The 18,750-nt window shown below is 37.4% G+C and overlaps 3 protein-coding genes and 1 pseudogene across 5 annotated transcripts; 2 read left to right on the top strand and 2 right to left on the bottom strand.

Annotated features, from left to right (window-relative positions):
• The first annotated feature begins 103 nt into the window (after positions 1–103).
• On the top strand, positions 104–4,396 carry LOC147539593 (Rhomboid-related intramembrane serine protease family protein). 2 transcript variants are annotated; one of them, XM_086639495.1, is made up of 8 exons: positions 104–445; positions 831–955; positions 3,000–3,085; positions 3,271–3,311; positions 3,408–3,574; positions 3,653–3,715; positions 3,859–4,069; positions 4,167–4,396. In XM_086639495.1, the coding sequence occupies exons 1-7, from the start codon at positions 163–165 to the stop codon at positions 4,054–4,056; spliced, it is 963 nt and encodes a 320-aa protein (XP_086495621.1). In that variant the 5' UTR covers positions 104–162; the 3' UTR covers positions 4,057–4,069; positions 4,167–4,396. The 2 variants fall into 2 exon arrangements, with proteins under 2 accessions (XP_086495621.1, XP_086495620.1); XM_086639494.1 differs by having other exon boundaries at positions 166–445; positions 3,859–4,396.
• A 37-nt stretch (positions 4,397–4,433) lies between these two features.
• On the top strand, positions 4,434–7,573 carry LOC147539594 (protein SYM1-like). Its single transcript, XM_086639496.1, has 3 exons — positions 4,434–5,256; positions 6,053–6,144; positions 6,937–7,573. The coding sequence occupies exons 1-3, from the start codon at positions 4,996–4,998 to the stop codon at positions 7,337–7,339; spliced, it is 756 nt and encodes a 251-aa protein (XP_086495622.1). The 5' UTR covers positions 4,434–4,995; the 3' UTR covers positions 7,340–7,573.
• Positions 7,548–8,335, bottom strand: LOC147539595 (uncharacterized). The gene has a single exon (XM_086639497.1). It carries the CDS (start codon positions 8,218–8,220, stop codon positions 7,690–7,692), a length of 531 nt encoding a protein of 176 aa, XP_086495623.1. The 5' UTR covers positions 8,221–8,335; the 3' UTR covers positions 7,548–7,689.
• A 5,101-nt stretch (positions 8,336–13,436) lies between these two features.
• On the bottom strand, positions 13,437–18,565 carry LOC147539596 (proline-rich receptor-like protein kinase PERK15; annotated as a pseudogene). Its single transcript, XR_015224975.1, has 7 exons — positions 18,152–18,565; positions 17,558–17,870; positions 15,116–15,679; positions 14,809–14,895; positions 14,644–14,714; positions 14,262–14,524; positions 13,437–13,938 (listed from the first exon to the last, which is right to left on the bottom strand). The product of XR_015224975.1 is annotated as a proline-rich receptor-like protein kinase PERK15 (transcript).
• Positions 18,566–18,750: the final 185 nt, after the last annotated feature.

Consider the following 18,750-nt stretch of genomic DNA (forward strand, 5'->3'; position numbering starts at 1 on the left):
GAAAAGTCTTTATTCTCCGGAGAATTTTCTTTATTCCCCCAAAGCCGCGGCCCTCTTGAATCTTGCATTGGAGATGCTCTCTTTTTTTTTTTTTTTTTTTTTTGTTGAAATCGCATTGGAGATGCTCTCGGCTAGACAACCATTCCATCTGTCATATATCTTATGAATAAAAAAGTTGAGGCCAAGAGTAGTATTTTTTTTTTCTTAGGTGAGCACAGAGTGGACGAAGAAATGGGGGGACAATTACTTCGTCTTCTCACACTCAACGTTGCTCCTCCAACTTCTTACACTCTCTTCAATCATCCTCTTCTTCTTCTCCCCACCACCCGCCTCCATTTTCCCCCCATTTCTTCTTCAATGCTTCCATCTAGGGCACTTCGTAAAGATAATACCAAAACCAATCTTATCTCTCGATGTCGACTTGTTTGCAAGATGAGCGGCTCAGGTACTTCCTCTCTCTCTCTCTCTCTCTCTACAAAAAAGAAAACCTAATTTTTAAGGATTATTCATTTTGATTTTTCTATATGTGGGTTTCAATCTGTATTCTGCAATTATGTTAGCTCAAGGCAAATTTCAACCTTTTAGTGTCAGTCACTGAAGAATATTAGGGTTTTATTAGTAATTGCAGATACTGAGGGTGTGGTTTGGTTATCAATTTTGGGTTACCCTCTGATTTTCCATGTGAACCCTAATTCTCATTTCCCAAAACAGGTCAATGTCATTTTGATTGAAATTGATCTTCTAAACCTTTCTTTTAACTATTTGAATGTTGGTGTTAATGGAATTTAATCAAATAACTCGAGTTTCAATCATGGTGATTAGTTTCATAGATATGATATCGCAGCTAGAACTCGGAAAACCAGAAGATAAACGGAAGCCAGACAAGCGCGTTAATGGCATATTTTGGATCCTCCTGCTGAATATTGGGATTTTTGCAGCTGATCATTGGTTTCATGTACTGTAAGATCACTTGCTTAGTTTTGAAAAGTGTTTATGGATGTGGGTTATATGTCGATATTGCTTCGCTAAAGTATTTTTATCAACATATCTTTATATAGACCTTTGCCTTCTCTTATTCTATGTCGACGATGCAATATATGCTATGAAATGTGTTTTTTTTAGAAACTGATGCATGTAGCTAGATGTATTCCCACAATCCTGATATCCAAAGACATCAATATTATTTAGTCCATGTACAAAATGTACATTTTCAGAATCCCAAAATTAGTTATTTTTTGAACCACTTATAATTATATTTAGGAGACAAATTGTTCTAATAGAATCATAAACTACAATGTTGTGAAAGAATAGAGAGTTTCATTTGATGCTAAAGAATCTTTCGACCCGTATAGATTGTTTCCTCCAGTAAGAGTTCCAGTGCGAATACCTAGGATCTCGTTCCCGATTCTGCGAAGGAACACTCGACCTATCACTGACAGTAGCTTGAACTCAAGCCCTAGTGGTGATCTTTCGGTAGGATCAGTCAGCAGAAAGAAAGACATTATCAACAGACTTAGGGTACCGGAGGGAGGAATAACGATACAGGCAAAGGAGTTTCAGTTAGACCAAAGTAAGTCAGATATAGGGGCCGAGCTTGAGTTACTAACAGGAAAAGGAAAGGAGATTATAGGGGAGGAGTTGGTTCCGGACAACGATAACCTCAAGTCAGTCATAGCAACACCATAGCCGGAGGAGGTCCTATCGGCGGTGAGGGTCCTCATGGGCATGTCAGTTAGGTGGGTGAAATCTAACGTTGGGCCGGAGAGCCTAAAGAAGGCTTTTCACAAAGCACAAGACTTCAAAAGGGCGGTGGATGAAAGATGTCTGAGCCTCGCGGCTAAAGGCACCCCTATTCCCCAGGTCTCCAGTGAGCTATCATTAGAAACTCAACTCGGGGTCAGGACAACCGGGAGGAGGCACCGGGGTCCGGAAAGGACAAGTTGGGAGAAAAGATGAAGGCTTTGGGGTGGTCAGTTGGGCCGTTTCAGAGCTCGACTTTGAAAGGAAAAGAGGCAGTGCAAATGGACCGGGAAGAGTCCGTCCTAGCTAAGCCTCTACAATTCCTGGCATCTTTACCACACCATCAGGATCGAGTAACGGAGTATGGTTCGTTTTTGGAGGCCATGAGAGCTAGCATTAAAAAGAAGAGGTTTGCTGAGCAAACGAGAGAACTTAGGTTGCTTGAATGGAACTTTTTTTTTTTTGAATTGTTCAGCGTGTGCCTCGAACCCTTGACCTCTAGGTGGAAGATTATACCTCTTACCACTCCAACCAAGGACTGTTGGCCTTGAATGGAACTTATCTACTCCCAGGAGGCATAATCCGATTCGATCCACTCAAAAGGAGAAACTCAGGAAGGAAAGGAAGAGTAAAGATGATGAGGAAGACCGGCAAGACAAGGAGTGAAGGTTTCATTAGTAGGGGATGACCCAAGGAGGGGGGATGTTGGGTCTTAGGCATTTTGGTCTATAGGGGGCAATGGTGTGATGTCGTTCGTGTCTGTTTGGGGGGTTTGTATGTTTTGTTTTTGTGTTTAGGTAGGTAATTTAGGTAGTTAGTCTTGGGTGCTCAGTTAGGAGGTCGGGCTGGTGTAAGCGCGAGCGCTACAGTCTAGCGGGCTAAGCTTTGGGTGTTAGAGGTGACGACGAGCTTTTTGTTGGTAGTTTTTACCCCTTACTTGATCGGGACAACAGGGGTCTGAGTCTAGTTTTGGTCTAGCCGTGACCGTTTTGGTTTTAATGGGGGATGGGCTCTTTCGCTCCCCCGTTTTTTTGGGGTTTTTCTTTTCGTTTTCTTCGTGTAACCGTTTTTCGTTTTATATATTCAATCAGTATTTCAAAAAAAAAAAAATCATAAAAATGAACAGCAATTGTCAATGCAAAATGCCTGTTCGTAATTTAATTTTGTGAATGAATCATAAAGACTGATTCTAAGATGAGTAGTTTAAGAGAGGTTTGTGTGAAATAATCAAGTTGATAAAGATTTGCTCGCTTTTTCAGCTTCGGGAGATCAAAGCACTCTACTTGTACCACAACCGTCCTGCTTGGTATCAATTTGTGACTGCAACTTTCTGTCATGCTAATTGGTGAGGCCTCTTTACAAATACAAGGATGCTGGTTCAAAACTTATTTGAGATAAATGCTGAAAAGATCTATACGATTAGATTGAAAAATTAATGTATTCGTATTTCTGTGCCTTTTTATTAACTTTCGAATAGTATTCTTTTCAAAATTTATTGACTTTTATCTTCTTTGAGAATGAACTTTACAGGAATCATCTCTCTAGCAACCTATTCTTCTTATACATTTTCGGTAAATCCTTCTTTCTTTCTTTCAGTTTCACTCACTATGTTTATCGCCTAGAACTCTAAGACTGAGATCTATTATTTTGAGCTTTTTTCCTTGCAGGAAAGCTTGTTGAGGAGGAAGAAGGAAACTTTGCATTATGGGTTTCTTATATTCTAACTGGTGCAGGAGCTAACCTTGTTTCATGGCTGGTTCTTCCAAGAAATGCAGTTTCTGTTGGAGCCTCTGGTGCTGTATTTGGCCTCTTTGCCATTAGTGTTCTTGTCAAGGTATGTTAATCTCGGTATCCATAAAAAATCATGGTCTGAGAAAAACCTAGATGATCAAGACTCGTAATTTTGTTATAGATGTGTTGGGATTGGCGGAAGATCCTTGAAGTACTAATACTGGGGCAGTTCGTCATAGAGAGGGTAAGCTACACTTTCACCTATAGAAATGGATGAATCATTCTTATACGTACATACATACATACGTATATACTCATCTCCGACATGGTTAATTATTCCTTTACGCACAAATCTGATCGATTTATATGGTGCTTCGGGAGATTTAGGTGATGGAAGCTGCACAAGCTTCGACGGGATTATCAAACACTTTCAGTGGAGGTTCACAAAGTGTTAATCACATCGCTCATCTCTCAGGCGCTTTAATTGGTGCAGGTCTGGTATGGCTATTGAGCAGAGTTCCTTCTCAATCTCCAGACCAAGATAAATCAACTTTGAGTAGTAAAAGCGATAAAAGAAATCAATAAACAACATAGTTCGGTAAGAGAAATCTCCCTGATAGATCTTACTTTCTGTTCTACTATATATCTTGAGTTTTTTAGATGCTAAAAGAATTGGAGAGTTCCCATGAATTCAGGTAAAAATGCTAAGGGAAAGTTGAGATCGCTTAAGAAAACCAAGACGGCGAAGCTTCCTAGAAGCGCTAAAAAACGAAGAACTGGAATTTATAGACACTGAAAGCTGTAAAAGCCCATTGATTTTATGTTGAAATATGATTGAATGATAGACTTGTATTTTAGAACAATGTTTGAGTATATGTTATCTTCTTCATACTTAGATTTATAAGATCACTAACCTCTTAATCCATTTTTTGTGAAATTATTTTAAGGGTTAATTCCTATTTGGCCCCATACTCGGACCAATTCCAACCAGAGACTAGCATAGAGGACAACAAAATTGTAAATGGCTTGATTTTTTGGTGGACCAACCACGGGCGGAGAGGGGTTGTGGCCCCCCACGAGTCAGGGCATTTCTCTCTCCTAACGGTCTGACCAAATGAGACCAGCAACATCACCTTTCGCCCTACTGTCGGCCCTAAAATTCGATCCATTTAGCATTTCTCAATAGAAAATTCGATACATTAGTCTGTCCTTTTACTGAGTCCACAAGTGTCATAAAATAGACATCTAAGATCCAGAATCTCATGCTTGGATATACAAAAAAAAAAAGGTTTCATCTTTGATGATGATGATGGAGATCTCAATATGGAAAATCACACAGCTTTGCTCCACCTTAAAATTGTTATACGTAGGAACATAAGATGGGTCAATGAATTCTCACGATTTAAGCATGTCTAAGGAAAAGAATTATAAATGGTGAATACAAAGGATACAAAAGCAGCTGTCCCATTACTTTTGATTTGATATGATTTGATATGCTTTTGATTTATATAAAAAAAAAATCAAATGAAACATCTCTTTCTCTTTCTCATTATTTCTGGTTGCTTGACTTTCATAACTCCCTCTCTCCCTCTCTCCCTCTCTCCCTCTCTCTCTCTTTCTCTTTCTCTCTCTAAGATGTTGAAGGTGTGGAAATGGTATCAGACATGTTTAGCTGTTCATCCTGTAAAGACCCAAGTCATCAGCTCTGGATTTCTCTGGGGACTTGGAGATATAGGTGCTCAAAAAATCACTCATTCTAATTTGAAGAAAAAAACTAAAAACTCTGTAAGTAACCAACTAAAACCTAAACTTCAATTCTACAATTTTGCCCTACATATCTGTTCTTCTTGGTATATTATTATTCTGACCCTAAAATAAAGAATAATGGGTATCTCTTAATCTTTCAAAATTTATAATGTGATGATCATGAACTCCATTGCTGATTTCTCACTTAGTTCTTTGTTTTATGAGATGGGTGTTTCTTTCCTACTTTGCTAGATCTAGAACATTTAGACTCTTTCACTTCCCAATAATACAGTAGAAAGTTCAATTTGGGGGTACGAGAATAATCCCACAAGAGAGAAGTGTGATCTAGCCACCAAGAGAATAATATGTAGGTCCTACACACTCATTGTCAATTGGGTTTGAGTTGGATTACTACAAACTTAACATGGTGGGCTCGAAGAACCCTACGAGTGAGGAGGCGTGTGGGAATAGTCCCACATAGGAGAAGGGCGATCTAGCAAACCAAGAATATAATATTTAGGTTCATATGAGATTTCTTGTCCAATGAACATAGCTAGAATCTAGTTTGAAGATATTGATCACTTGTCCAAGTTAAACCTTCTGAAAAGTAATTTTGCTTCTACTTTCTAACTTCATATGATAGAGTTATCAATCTTCACATTGTTTCGATATTGAAATTACCATACTTGGTTACTCCCTCTTTTTCTTTATGTTCTTAAATCATATATGTAATGTTTGTAAAACTCTTCTAGCCACATCCATGTCGAAGTTACTTAGCTTAAATGCTTATACTAGTATTTCAGATGACCCAATAATCTTTATGTTTGGTGAATAGGATAACGATGAACTAATGAAGATCAATTGGCAAAGAGTAGCTATTACAAGTATGTTTGGGTTTGGATTTATCGGTCCAGTGGGACATTTCTGGTTAGTTGTCTTCCTCTATTATGAGTACATTATATATGTTTACAGGCTTCAGATTTAGATGCTTTTTATTATTTTTCATTTTTCCACCATGGTCCATTTTCCTCTCAATTGAGTTTCTTCCATGGTTGTCATCAAGGACCCTACATACCAATAGAAACAAGTAGATCGATAGGAAAACCTGATAACTTATTCATTTTTATGATTGAAACTAGCTCATATGTTTTAAAGTTAGTAACTAATTTTGATTCTTCATATTAGCAATCTTCACCTTTACTATTTTTACCATAAGATCAAAATGTACTTTGTCGAAATTGGATCAGTGGAAGAAGTATATTAGGCGTGAATCACCTATGTCTGAACATTGATGAATGGGATCTTGTGCCCATTTCAACCCCGGCAAGACTTCCAAAAAAAGATAAAAAAGAATGCGACTCGTTTGATTGCTAGTCTCATAGTGTTTAGGCCTGAGTCAGCCATTCAGGCATAGGTTTTGAGCATAATATAACTCTTAACTTTTGAGACCATTGAGAATACAAACTCGAGGAAAACGACAAAAACAGTTCGAAACACGGCAATATATTGAAGATCTTCCAAGATGTATGAAAATATCTGTAATCCTATTTGATTTTGTTTTCAGTTACCATCTTTATGTATCTTGAAATAGCAACATGTTGGTTCATGATACAAGAATCAGATTTAAAAGAAACCTTATATATCGATCTTGATTATAAGAAGATTACTCTTAAAATGTCATCTTTCTTTGTTGTTGTCATTGTTTTGCTTCATTTTCAGGTACCAAAATTTGGATCGACTAATAAGAGTAAAACTTCAACTACGACCAAACTCAATACCATTTGTTGGTGCTAAAGTTGGATTGGATGGGTTTCTCTTTGCGCCTATATATATAGTCTCATATTTCAGTTATATGGGATTTTCGGCTGGTAAAAGTGTCGCTCAGGTGAAGGAAGGTGTTATAAGGGATTTACTCCCGGCATTCGTGGTCGGAGCAGCAATAGGTCCGATAATTCAGGCAGTAAATTTCCGATTTCTTCCGGTGAAATACCAACTTCTTTATGTAAACATGTTTTGTTTAGCGGATAGTGCTTTTATGTCATGGATTGAGCAACAAGAAGATGCTCCTTGGAAGAAATGGTTTACTTCTCTTCTAGAGTTTGATGAACAAAAGAAGAAATAGTGCTGATAAGATCAAATTACTTATCTTTAAACCCCAATTTTCTATCATTTGGTGATTGTATTTTAGAAGATTTTTCAAGGGTTTTGATGATTTTTTATGCACTGAATTCTTGCCACTACCCAATAGTTTGATGTATGTTTTTTTTTTTTCATCTGGATCTGAATCTGAAAACCTTCAATGTAATAAGGCAAAACCCTAAAATTAGAAATTTGAGAAGATGATCATTTATTCATATACACAGAAATGTCATATTACATTGAGGATTAGGAAAAACCCTAAAACTGAAAATCCAAATTCTGAAACCTAAAAGGCTAAACCACAGTAATTGATACACGGAATATATGGTTAATTCAGATCAAAGCTTCAACTAAAATAGGGTTATCACTTTCTCTGTCTTCTTCATCATCATCATCAGCTTCATTGCCATGAATCTTCAAACCTTGAAGTCCATCAACACAAGATCTTTCATCTCCATCAGAAAAACCTTCATGAACATCTGAATCAACTACTTTATCAGATCCATCTTCACATTTCCGGTCTTTTCCACCACCAACAATAACTTCATCTCCTAGAACTTCCGGCAAAACCCCACCTTTTTCGTTCGAACATGATCCTGGTGGGTCAGAAATTGGGGAAATTCCGATGAGGGTATCAGATAAACCACCATCGTTAGGAGGTAAAAAGGATTTGCCTTCAATACAGTGATCATCGGAATCACTATCAGCATCAGTTCCAGACCAAGATCGGAGAGAATTAGCAGCTTTGAAGAAAGCTTCTTTGATTGATTCATGAGAGAGAGCACAATCCTCTAGACCTGCATCTTCTAAGCGTGGTGGTCGAATTATGGTTAGAAGATTATCATCTTCTTTTGCAGCTTCCATAGTTCAAGAATTTTGAATTGGAAAAACCCTAATTTTCGTAGATTTCTCGAAGAGAGCCCTAACCCGTAAGAAGATAAGTGTGGGTTGTGTGAAATGATTTGAATTTGATGAAGTAGTCTGTGCCAAGTTGAGATAAAAGAAGAAAGGGAGCGGCTAAAAGCACCCGTTCAACCTGTTGTTAGCACCCACTAGAAGAGATTGACTTGGTCAATATCGTTTGAGTCAAAAAATTTGTTAGCACCCGTTGACTTTTGAGATATTTTCTCTGTTCGGACTGAACCTAGTCTGAACTGGTTCCGACTGTCCCCACCGAATTGGTTCGGACTGTCCCCACCGACCCAAAACAGGGAGCCCCAGGTTTTATGTTTTTCCTGTTCGGGCTGTCCCCTCCGACTCGTTCCAGAAATATAAAAAAAATAATTACATCAAATTAAATTACCATATCTTTTTTTTTTTTTTTTTTTTTTGAAAGTAAATCTCATAAATAAACTCACAAGTTTACAACAAAGAAAACTCATGAAAGTTAACTGAGAAAGGACTAAAAGCTAATTCATCCAAATCAGGGGACTAAAGCGCTTTTAGCTAAATTATGGGCGACCTGGTTACAGTTACGTGGAGTAAACTCCACTACTACGTGTCGCTCCTCCACTCTATCACGAAGCCATTCAATCTCCGCCATTAATTTCCATGGGACTTCCGAATCTACGGTTGTTAGAAGCTCAATAATGACCTTGCAATCACTTTCGAGTATAAAATCCCATAACCCCAAATCCTCAGCTAATTCGCAAGCCACCCGAAACCCTAGGGTTTCGCTATGGAGTGGAGAGATCGGTCTGAACCGAGCACTTCTACTTCCGATTATCTCTCCCTTAAAATCTCTAGCCACTGCCGCCGCCGAAGCTTGGTTGTCGGAGTATGATCCATCGCAGTTTATTTTGATTCGATCCTGTTCGGGTGGGATCCAATTGTCTGAAAGAGATAGATCAATCGAATGGTTAGATCTAAGAACAGGAGATGCATACCTTAAAGACTCCTTCGTCTTCCACCAACAGCGAGGTAGATCAGGATCTATATTGTTGAAATACTTGTCATTCCGAGTCTTCCACCACTCCCAAATCAAAGAGGTAAATAAGATCCAAATCTCTTCTTTATTCTTATTATCTAGTAAATCTTTGAGATTAGTGACTAAGTCATTTCCCATTTGTTGGAGCTCGGAGATTCCTGTGAGTTGGAGAAGCTCTCTGAACTTTGGACAAGATCCAAATAAGTGATCTCTTGTTTCCTCCTCTGCTAAGTTACATAAGGAACATAATATAGGTAAACCTTGAACCCGTTTCCCTATTTCATGTAATGTTGCTATTCCATTATGTATTATCTTCCAAATAAATTGTTGTATCTTCGGCTGCATACCTTTGATGTTCCAAAATCTTTTCCAAGGAAAAGTGTGAGCTTCCTGGCTAAGTATAGGATTAACTTTGTGTTCAGTATAATATGATTTTGTGTTAAATCTACCATTTTCTGTAGGACACCACACCAATTTATCATTCCTATTTGTCCTAGAGATGTTTATCTCCATGATTGCTTGCACACTAGATTGATTGAAGTACCTGTTTAGAAGGTCTAAATTCCAAGTGTTAGTGGTTGATGAGATAAGATCTGATACCCAAAAAATGTTATTTGGCAAGTTATCTATACAAGTAGGGGTTTTCTCAGGGAGAGAAGGTAGCCAGGGGTCGGATCTGATTTTTACAGTAGATCCATCCCCAATGATCCACAGTATGTTTTGTCTCATAGTCACTTTGGTTTTCAAGATGGATTGCCAAAAAGGGGATATTGAACTAGGTCTGTAATTTGACCAAAATTCATCATTCTTCACATATTTTGACTTTAATAGTCGAACCCAAACTGCACTTGAATTCGTTAGCAACCTCCATGTCATTTTGGCAATTAAAGACTCATTTACTAGTTTTAGATTTCTAATTCCCAGACCTCCTTTACCTTTAGGTGAACAAATAATGTCCCAATTAATGAAGTGTATCTTGTTTGTTTCATGTGCATGATCCCACCAGAAGCTTTTTTCTACTCTTTCTAGTTTCTTAATGGTATCATGAGGGATCATTTGGAAGCTAAATGGATAAGTGCAAAAAGAAGCCAAAATAGATTTTATAAGTACAGTTCTACCTGTTTGTGAAATGAGTTTTTGTTTCCAACCTGAAAGATTCTTGTTGAATTTGTCAACTAACCACTGATAGCTTTTTATCCTGTTACCTGGCTTGAGAATCAATGCTCCCAAGTATTTGGCTTCATCTGTCATAATCGGAGCATGAAGTTGAGAGACAAAAGATGTTTTTGTGGATTGTGGCACTCCACTACTAAAGTACAGAGAAGATTTATCGAAGTTCACTTTCTGACCTGAAAAAGCTGCATATTCATTCATTATTTGTAAAATAGCATCTAAATTTTGGTTAGTAGCTTTTCCAAAGATAATCAAGTCATCAGCAAAAAGCAAATGTGAAATGCTTGGGCTGGACTGATTGATCTTATAACTTGTAAACTTATTCTGATATTCATAATGAGAAATGAGGAGAGAGAGTGACTGGGAGGTAAGGATAAAGAGGTAGGGGGACAGGGGGCAACCCTGTCTGAGGCCTCTAGAGGCCTTAAAATCCCCCACAACATTAAATTACCATATCATTCAACCACAACATCCATCCAAATTCCAAAACATCTAAAATATCAACATCCAACCAAAAAAAGATTAACCAAGTTTCCTACGCTTCTTTTCTTAACCTCTTTCTCCCAAATGTTTTCTTTGTAACTAACCTTCTCTGACTCTCTGAATTTTTGTCACCAAAAGTCCAAAACTATATCTTCTTCATCGTCTTCCTCTATTGTGTAACAACTGGTTCTTTGGTCTGAACCGTAGTATGAACTCCCATTCGACTATGAATTTTACGAGCCCTCTCGCTCCCGGTAGGATGAACACGTTTGACCATCGAAATAAAGGAATAACCTAGGGTGGAAAATAAACACAACTAAGAAAAACAAATAAGGGCATGAACAAGACACACACAGTTCGGTCTGAACCTGGTTCGGACTTTAGCCACCGAACTGGTTCGGACTGTCCCATCGAAACCATTTCGCACTGGTTCGAGTACTTCCTAGTATTATAAATATGTAAATCACAAATAAGCTTCCTTTACTGAGATGAATCTAAGAAAAACTAAAAGTTTATAATCTTACCTAAAATGAAGATTGAAGGTCCTGGATCTACCCTTCTAAACCACGAATGAAGCAAGGTGTGCAAGAGAAAGGTCGAGAGATGATGGAACTTCTTGTTCGAGCAAGAAATTTGGGAAGAAGATGAAGAAATCGAGTTGAAACGGTTGTTCTGTCTCTCTCTCTCGGTCTCAGCAACTCTCGGCTTCAAAATTAGGGCAGAATAAGAATGGGTGGAGATTTGGGCGCGAGATTGGATAGTGACTGGTGGGTGCTTGTGGGTGCCTCCTGCACATCCGTACCGAGGGTTAATAGAGGGTGAGTGCTAACAGCAGTTTGAACGGGTGCTTTTAGCCGCTCCCAAGAAGAAAAGGGGTGTAGTCCTTTTCCTCATAGCCCATCCCTCTCTAGGCGCTCCGGGCGGGCCTCTAATTGAGAGTCTGAGACCCCACATACTGGGGCAGTCTGAGGTATCGGACTGACTTGAGTCTGTACTGTTCTAAGTCCCGCACAGACTGCCCTAGTCCAGACGGTGCGGAGATGGAAACAGGCCAAGAGTAATTTTGGGGGCGTTTGTCGTTTAGGGTGCATATAGACACTCCCAAGACAAAAAAAGGATTGATTTCTAATTGGTTCCTCCAACACCATCAACTTACTATTTTGGCCCCAACTTACTCCAGCATGATCTTTTGGTCTTCTAGCTAATAGTTTTTTGAATTGGCTTCTAGCTAATAGTTATGTTAAGAGAAAGTTGAGTTTCTGTGTTTTCTTCCAATGAAATACAATGTAATAGAAACCCTTAGACGTAGAGCTTGGTCCTTATGTAAGGTCCTTATGTAAAGAAGCACCGTAAAAATAATAAAATATTTATATAATTCAGGTATAGAAGGGCAGTTATAAATGTTCATATTTTTGTGAGAAATTTTCACATACCCTTAGTTTATTTGCAATCTTTGAAGAGAAAAACAAACTCTTAGGATCGTTACATCATACTTATGATTTAGTTACATTACGAAGATAAACATTGTTTCAACAAAAAAATAAAAATAAATAAACATCTACATAATTGTCACAAAATAACATAAAAATGTTACAATAGAACATCCCACATTTTGGACCATAATAATTGTAAAACATTTCCCAGACCAGAGAACAGAGAGGCATGTTAGGAGCCAAAGAGTGCAACGATTACGGGTATCCATTTAAAGCTGAAAAAAAAAAGTGGGAAGTGAGTAAAGTAATATAAGACTCCAGGAAGAACAACACAACTGTCACTCCAGTGTTTCTTAACTGCACTCTTTCTCTTCGTAACATCTATGTATCTCGCTTAATTATCAATCAACAGATGTTATGTTGTCTTAAAAAAAAAAGTAAAGTAATACAAAGAAGGTCCTTCAAGATTATCATTATTATTTAGACTAGTCATTTTTGCATAGATGAGCTCTGTCTGTTTTTATGCCAATGAAAGGAGCTCATGTGCATGAGAAATCAGTGGTGGAAAGTGTGCTCTTTCTGTTATTAGTTATATTTAAATTCATAGGAAAGTGTAATCTTTATAGGGTTAGATCTGTTTTCTTGGCTGGACCTAGATCCTACATAGGCCTTCTAGAGTGTGTAACCTGATTAGTTTTTTGGGGAAATTTTGAAATTTTAAACTTCTAACATTGTTTAATATTTTCATATTCATCAAACCAACTCCTTGACCAAGATCATTACCTCTTTTCTTTTTTATGTGAAGGTTTAACCATAAAAAGGTTGATACAAGACCTTCTTAGATCAACAAATGAAGTAGGAGAAACGCCGTTCTGATTCCAAATGAATAACAATATATGGAGAAAGATGTTTGATTAGTCACGACGATGTCAAATAAATTGTTACTACACCGGACTCGCATGACGCGGCAAGTTCTCCAAGTAAAATGGCAAAAAGATCAAGTCATTCACAAAGGAAAGAAAAAGATTGAGGCCAATAAAAAAGCTGATGCAAATGGTAAAAGATAAAGAGAAGTTGTTAACTTGATTAGTTAAACCAAAAGAATGGGACAGTATTCTATCTCTAACTTTCTTTTTTTTTTGTTTTTCAAATACTAATCAAATAAATACATTTAAAAGCAAAAGGAAAAAAAATTATATCAAACAATAAAATTGAAGCTAACAGAGGCCTAATAGTATTTTTTTTTCCTTATGAGAATGAGGTTTCGCTAAAACCCTGACCGTCTTTTCTCTTTTTCCCTGGTTGCTGCATTTCTCGGGTGTTTTGACCTTCCTCGCTTGAGCCAGACGGATTAAGACCATATTCACTAGTTTGTACTCCACTATGTTCGCTGATTCCATACTCATCGCTGGTCAATGCAATTTTTTTGAATTTCTTCATATCTTCGTTATACTGGAATGTGTCATAATCTGAGCTTCCATGGGAAGTATATACGGTGCTATGTCCAGGCCTGATTCCTTCATTCAGATCGGATAGAGAACCATCTCCTACCAAGGCTCGGACTATCTGCTTAGGTTTAAGAAATAAGTACATGTTAGGTGACACAGTATCAAACGTAGTTCAACAAATTGTGAAAACAAACTTGGTCTAAATAAGCGGAAACAAGAATTTTTATAGAAGGTGAGTTGGATTATATACAGGATACTGATGGGTTGATGGCTTTGAGCTAAGGTACAAGAAAATATACTAATGGTCTTCTATCCATTTTGGTTATTGAATGAAAGAAGTGAAACTTGGTTCTTAATAGATCTTTTGAACTGAAAACTTTGTTTATTGTTTTTGAGTTTGCTGAAAAAACAATATATTTTTTTGAGTGATGAATGAGTAACCTGACTCATTTGTGGACGCCGTTTAGAGGAATGACGCACAGAAGCGGCAGCACAGTCAACCATACGTGCCATCTCCTGGGGGTTATAATAGTGCATCTTTGGATCTACGAGATCATTATAGTTACCCGTCTCTTGAGCTTGTAGGAGCAAGGGCCTTGCCTGTAAAGCCAAGAGTTAAACTGTTAGTATCAAGTTCCCATTACTCGTGTGGAGACATGGGTATTGGTATCAGAAGAAAATTTTGCAAGCCCAAAATCTGCCACCTAAAATTGAAATCAAGTTCAATAAGTAATTAAAACCCAGTCACTTTCGATTTTATGAATGAAGTGCACCTCTTTTTTAAATTCATTAACAACAAAAGAGTCCAAGATATCGATCCTACCTTGGCCTCAAAGTTCATATCGATAAGTATATTAGATGCCTTGATGTCGCGATGAATAATTTTAGGATGGCCTACACAGTGAATTTGTTTATATAACCAACATAATCTATGAATGTTACTAATACAAAGGTGTAAAGAAAAAAAGAAATTAGAAATAGAACTCACAATCCTCATGTAGATATGCGAGTCCTTTAGCAGATCCAAGAGCAATTCTATGTCTGGTGGCCCAATCCATAACTGGTCGACCTTTTCCTGCAGGAAATTTCTTCTCAGTCATATATTCGTAACTGGAACCTGAACGCGTAAAAAGATAACCAATTCTGGTACTTTCTCAAAGAGCGATCGTGAAGACATCACAATTACCGGGAACTCAGAAGTGAATATATAAAAATCAAGTTCGTTTTAGCATATTTTGACAGATAATTCGAATACTATTAGCATTGGAAACTAATATAATTGAATAAGGATTTACCATGTAGGTGGAACTCCAAGGTATTGTTAGGAACAAATTCATAAACAAGCATCCTCTGAGTTCCAGTACTGCAATATCCAACCAATGAAACAAGATGTTTATGATGAACACGGCTAATAATCTCAACCTCCGCTTGGAATTCACGTTCTCCCTGACCACTTCCAACTTTCAGTTGCTTAACTGCAACTTCCTTCCCATTTGGAAGTACCCCTTTATGAACATACCCAAAACCACCTTGACCTAAAAGATTCGCTTCTGAAAAACCATCTGTTGCTCTCATTAACTCTTCATACGTAAATGTGCTTTTCGAGAAACCCAAAGAAATGGCAGGAGGAGGTGGTGGTCGTGTACTATGGTCATAATCAGAGTAACTTGAACCAGTTGTTCCACTGCTCATGAATGGCGGTGGCGGCGGTTCTATACTACTGCTCGTTGATTGAGGTAGTTGTGATCCAGTACCAGGTTGTGGAGTGAGGTTTGAAGGAACCGAAACAAAATGTTCAGCCGGTGGGGGAGGAGTAGAATCATACAGCCATTGCTGAGGTGGAGCACCATGCGGGTTGCCTGGGGAAAAATGAATTAGATGATTTGCAGGAATAGAAACAACCATGAACTGCCACAACAAGTAAATAATTTGATGCATAACCTAATTATTCAATTCATTCCAATTTTCTTTGTACATGCTTCGGATTACGTATTAATAGACGAACAAATCTAGTACTTCAGTTTCGATCACCATATTAGTGCCAACATAAGATATATATATATATATATATATATATATATATATATATATATATATATATTCTCCTCTGACATCTTATTCATACAAGTACTAATACACATGAAAATATCAAACTTGGTAAATTCATCAAAAACTTGATGATCAATTCCCCCTATTAGAGATATAACCAAAACTTTTGCACCTTGGTTGATAAGCAAATTCAACTAAGGGTGTGTTTGATATCTCCTGTTCCCATGAAAAGAAAAGAATTTCCATGGAATTAGGTATTTCCACCGATACAAAGTATAATTCCATGACTTTAATTCGCATAGAATCTATTTCCATGAAATAACCCACTTTTAATTCCTTGCTTAACTGTAGGAATTAGTTTCCATGGAAAGTCAAAAATCAAAATAAAAATATTTTAATTTATTTTGATACTTGAAACCTAATATTTATCTTCATATATGTTCTAAATTACATTTAGCCATAAAATTTAGCAAAATAAACTTCCACTTATACATTGGGCAAATGACATTTTTACCCTTCTTACTAAATGACATGTTTACAAAGTTGTTAAAATGACATTTACACTTTTACCCTTTTATAATATCAAATTGACATCTTACTCTTATGTTGTCAAAATGACATTTTTACCCTCGATAAATCAAAGTGACATTTTTACCCTTATGTGGTCTGAATGGCATTCTTAACTTTATCTTGTAAAAATGACATGTCTACACTTTTACATTAAAATAACACAAAGTTAAATTATATTACAACATAATGGTAAAAATATAATTTTAAAAACATAGGTTAAAAATGTAATTTAGACAGCATACGAAAATGTACTTTTGGTAACATAAAAGAAAAAATGTCATTTTGACTTCATAAAGAGTAAATAAAAACTCTTAATTGAATATTATATTCGTAGAAGTTAGATGTCAACCAAATAATATAGTTCGTAATTCCACGGAATAATAAATGACTATCATACGAAAGAACTCTTATTGAATAAATTCCGTGGAAGACTTTCCATGGAACTCTTTTATTTTCATGGAATTATTTCCCCGATATCAAACACAACAAGATTTCCATCTCATGTTTTTCTATGATCAAAATTGATGGTGTGTTTGGATGGCGGAATCATGAATCCGCGGATTCATGAGTCCTTGGGATTCATGATTCCACGGATTCATGAATCCAAGTAATATTTTTTGGCTTGTTTGGCAACTAAGAATCCTATGATTTATTATTATTTGAGTATTTTTAAACGTCTTCAGAAAAAATATGATTTTTGAAAAAAACAATGATTTTGGAAAAAAATAATGATTTTGTAGAAGGAAATATTTTTTTGTTGATTTAAAGTTTGAAATTTAGGTTCATTAATCTAAAATCCTAGCAAATCCTAGGGGGTAGGGTGGGATTTTGGTCCAATACAGATTTTGGAATTAGGAATCCTTAGGATTCAAGAGTCCTAGGATTCTTGGTAGCCAAACAGACCAAGGATTCATGATTCCTACCAAATTCCACTTTTGATAGGAATCCTACTTAGGAATCCTGCAACCAAACACACCATGAATCTTTTTTCATGAAATGTATGAAAAATAAATCGAATTAAAGTCAGACCAATGAGAAATTTTCAGGTTTGATTCATCAAAATTTTTTTTTTTTTTTTTTGTTGAAATCAAAATTGATATTGGAAAAGAAAATACTACCTTTAGGGCCAGTAGGAGGTGATGCATAGTAACCCACTGGTCCATTATCTCTCCTCTTCCTCTTCTTCTTGCAGCAAATAAACACTACACTGAGAAAAACAAGCACAATAACACCCACGATCACAACTCCACTTACAAGCCCTGCCACCGGAGATGGCCGACTTGGACCAGCTGGTCTAACACTCCCTATAGATCCTGGAGTTGGAGTGGTTGGTGTAGGAGTTGTTCCAGGCGGCGGAGGTTCCGAATTTGCCAATTGGTGATGGAGAAGTGGTGATGGAGAAGTTGTTGGTGATGGAGAATTTGCCAATTGGTGATGGAGAAGTGGTGATGGAGAAGTTGTTGGTGATGGAGAAGTTGTTGGTGATGGAGAATTTGCCAATTGGTGATGGAGAAGTGGTGATGGAGAAGTTGTTGGTGATGGAGAAGTGGTGATGGAGAAGTTGTTGGTGATGGAGAAGTTGTTGGTGATGGAGAATTTGCCAATTGGTGATGGAGAAGTGGTGATGGAGAAGTTGTTGGTGATGGAGAAGTTGTTGGTGATAGAGAATTTGCCAATTGGTGATGGAGAATTGGTGATGGAGAAGTGGTGATGGAGAAGTGGTGATGGAGAAGTGGTGATGGAGAAGTTGTTGGAGTAGGAGATGCAATTGGTGGTGATGGAGGAGGAGAAGATGCAGTAGGAGGTAGCGTAGTAGGCGGCGTCGCTGATGCTGGTGGCGACGGTGGTGATTCCGGAGAAGCTCCTGGAGTTGGCGTCGACATTACCGTATTATTCGATCTTATCAACAATAATCAAATAAAAAAGTAACCTTCAACCAATCCACTCTTCCCCGGTAAAGAAACAGAAAACCCTCGAAAACAAGAGTTGGAGTGTCAGATTTCCGACGAAGAAAGGTGTAACATTTCCATCAACTATAGATAGATAGAGAGAAAGAATCGCTCTCTCTCTCTCTCGCTCTCTCTCTCTCGCTCTCTCTCTCTCTACAAATTTCCCTTTACAACTTTGAATTCTAGAGAGAGAGAGAGAGAGAGAGAGAGAGAGAGATGAGAATGAGATCAGTGGGTATAGACTCTAGAGTCTCACACACGGCTCGCCCGCGTATCTTTTTTCTTTCTCGTATTGAACTCTTTGGATTCTCTTTTAGTACTATTTATTCTGAACTTTGAAGTGAGTTGTTTGTACTTTGGTA

The sequence above is a fragment of the Eschscholzia californica genome, unplaced genomic scaffold (assembly GCF_041429995.1).
Source record: "Eschscholzia californica isolate CP2 unplaced genomic scaffold, dmEscCali1.0.p SCAF_5, whole genome shotgun sequence".
Taxonomy (NCBI): Eukaryota; Viridiplantae; Streptophyta; class Magnoliopsida; order Ranunculales; family Papaveraceae; genus Eschscholzia; species Eschscholzia californica.

Excerpts from the sequence above, each read along its gene's own strand:
- LOC147539593 (XM_086639495.1), top strand. The coding sequence starts at position 163 with ATGAATAAAAAAGTTGAGGCCAAGAGTAGTATTTTTTTTTTCTTAGGT. Across the intron at positions 446-830 it reads TTGCAAGATGAGCGGCTCAG|ATATGATATCGCAGCTAGAA; the intron begins GTACTTCCTCTC and ends TTAGTTTCATAG. Across the intron at positions 3,086-3,270 it reads ACTTTCTGTCATGCTAATTG|GAATCATCTCTCTAGCAACC; the intron begins GTGAGGCCTCTT and ends TGAACTTTACAG.
- LOC147539594 (XM_086639496.1), top strand. The coding sequence starts at position 4,996 with ATGAAACATCTCTTTCTCTTTCTCATTATTTCTGGTTGCTTGACTTTC. Across the intron at positions 5,257-6,052 it reads AGAAAAAAACTAAAAACTCT|GATAACGATGAACTAATGAA; the intron begins GTAAGTAACCAA and ends TTTGGTGAATAG. Across the intron at positions 6,145-6,936 it reads GGTCCAGTGGGACATTTCTG|GTACCAAAATTTGGATCGAC; the intron begins GTTAGTTGTCTT and ends CTTCATTTTCAG.
- LOC147539595 (XM_086639497.1), bottom strand. The coding sequence starts at position 8,220 with ATGGAAGCTGCAAAAGAAGATGATAATCTTCTAACCATAATTCGACCA.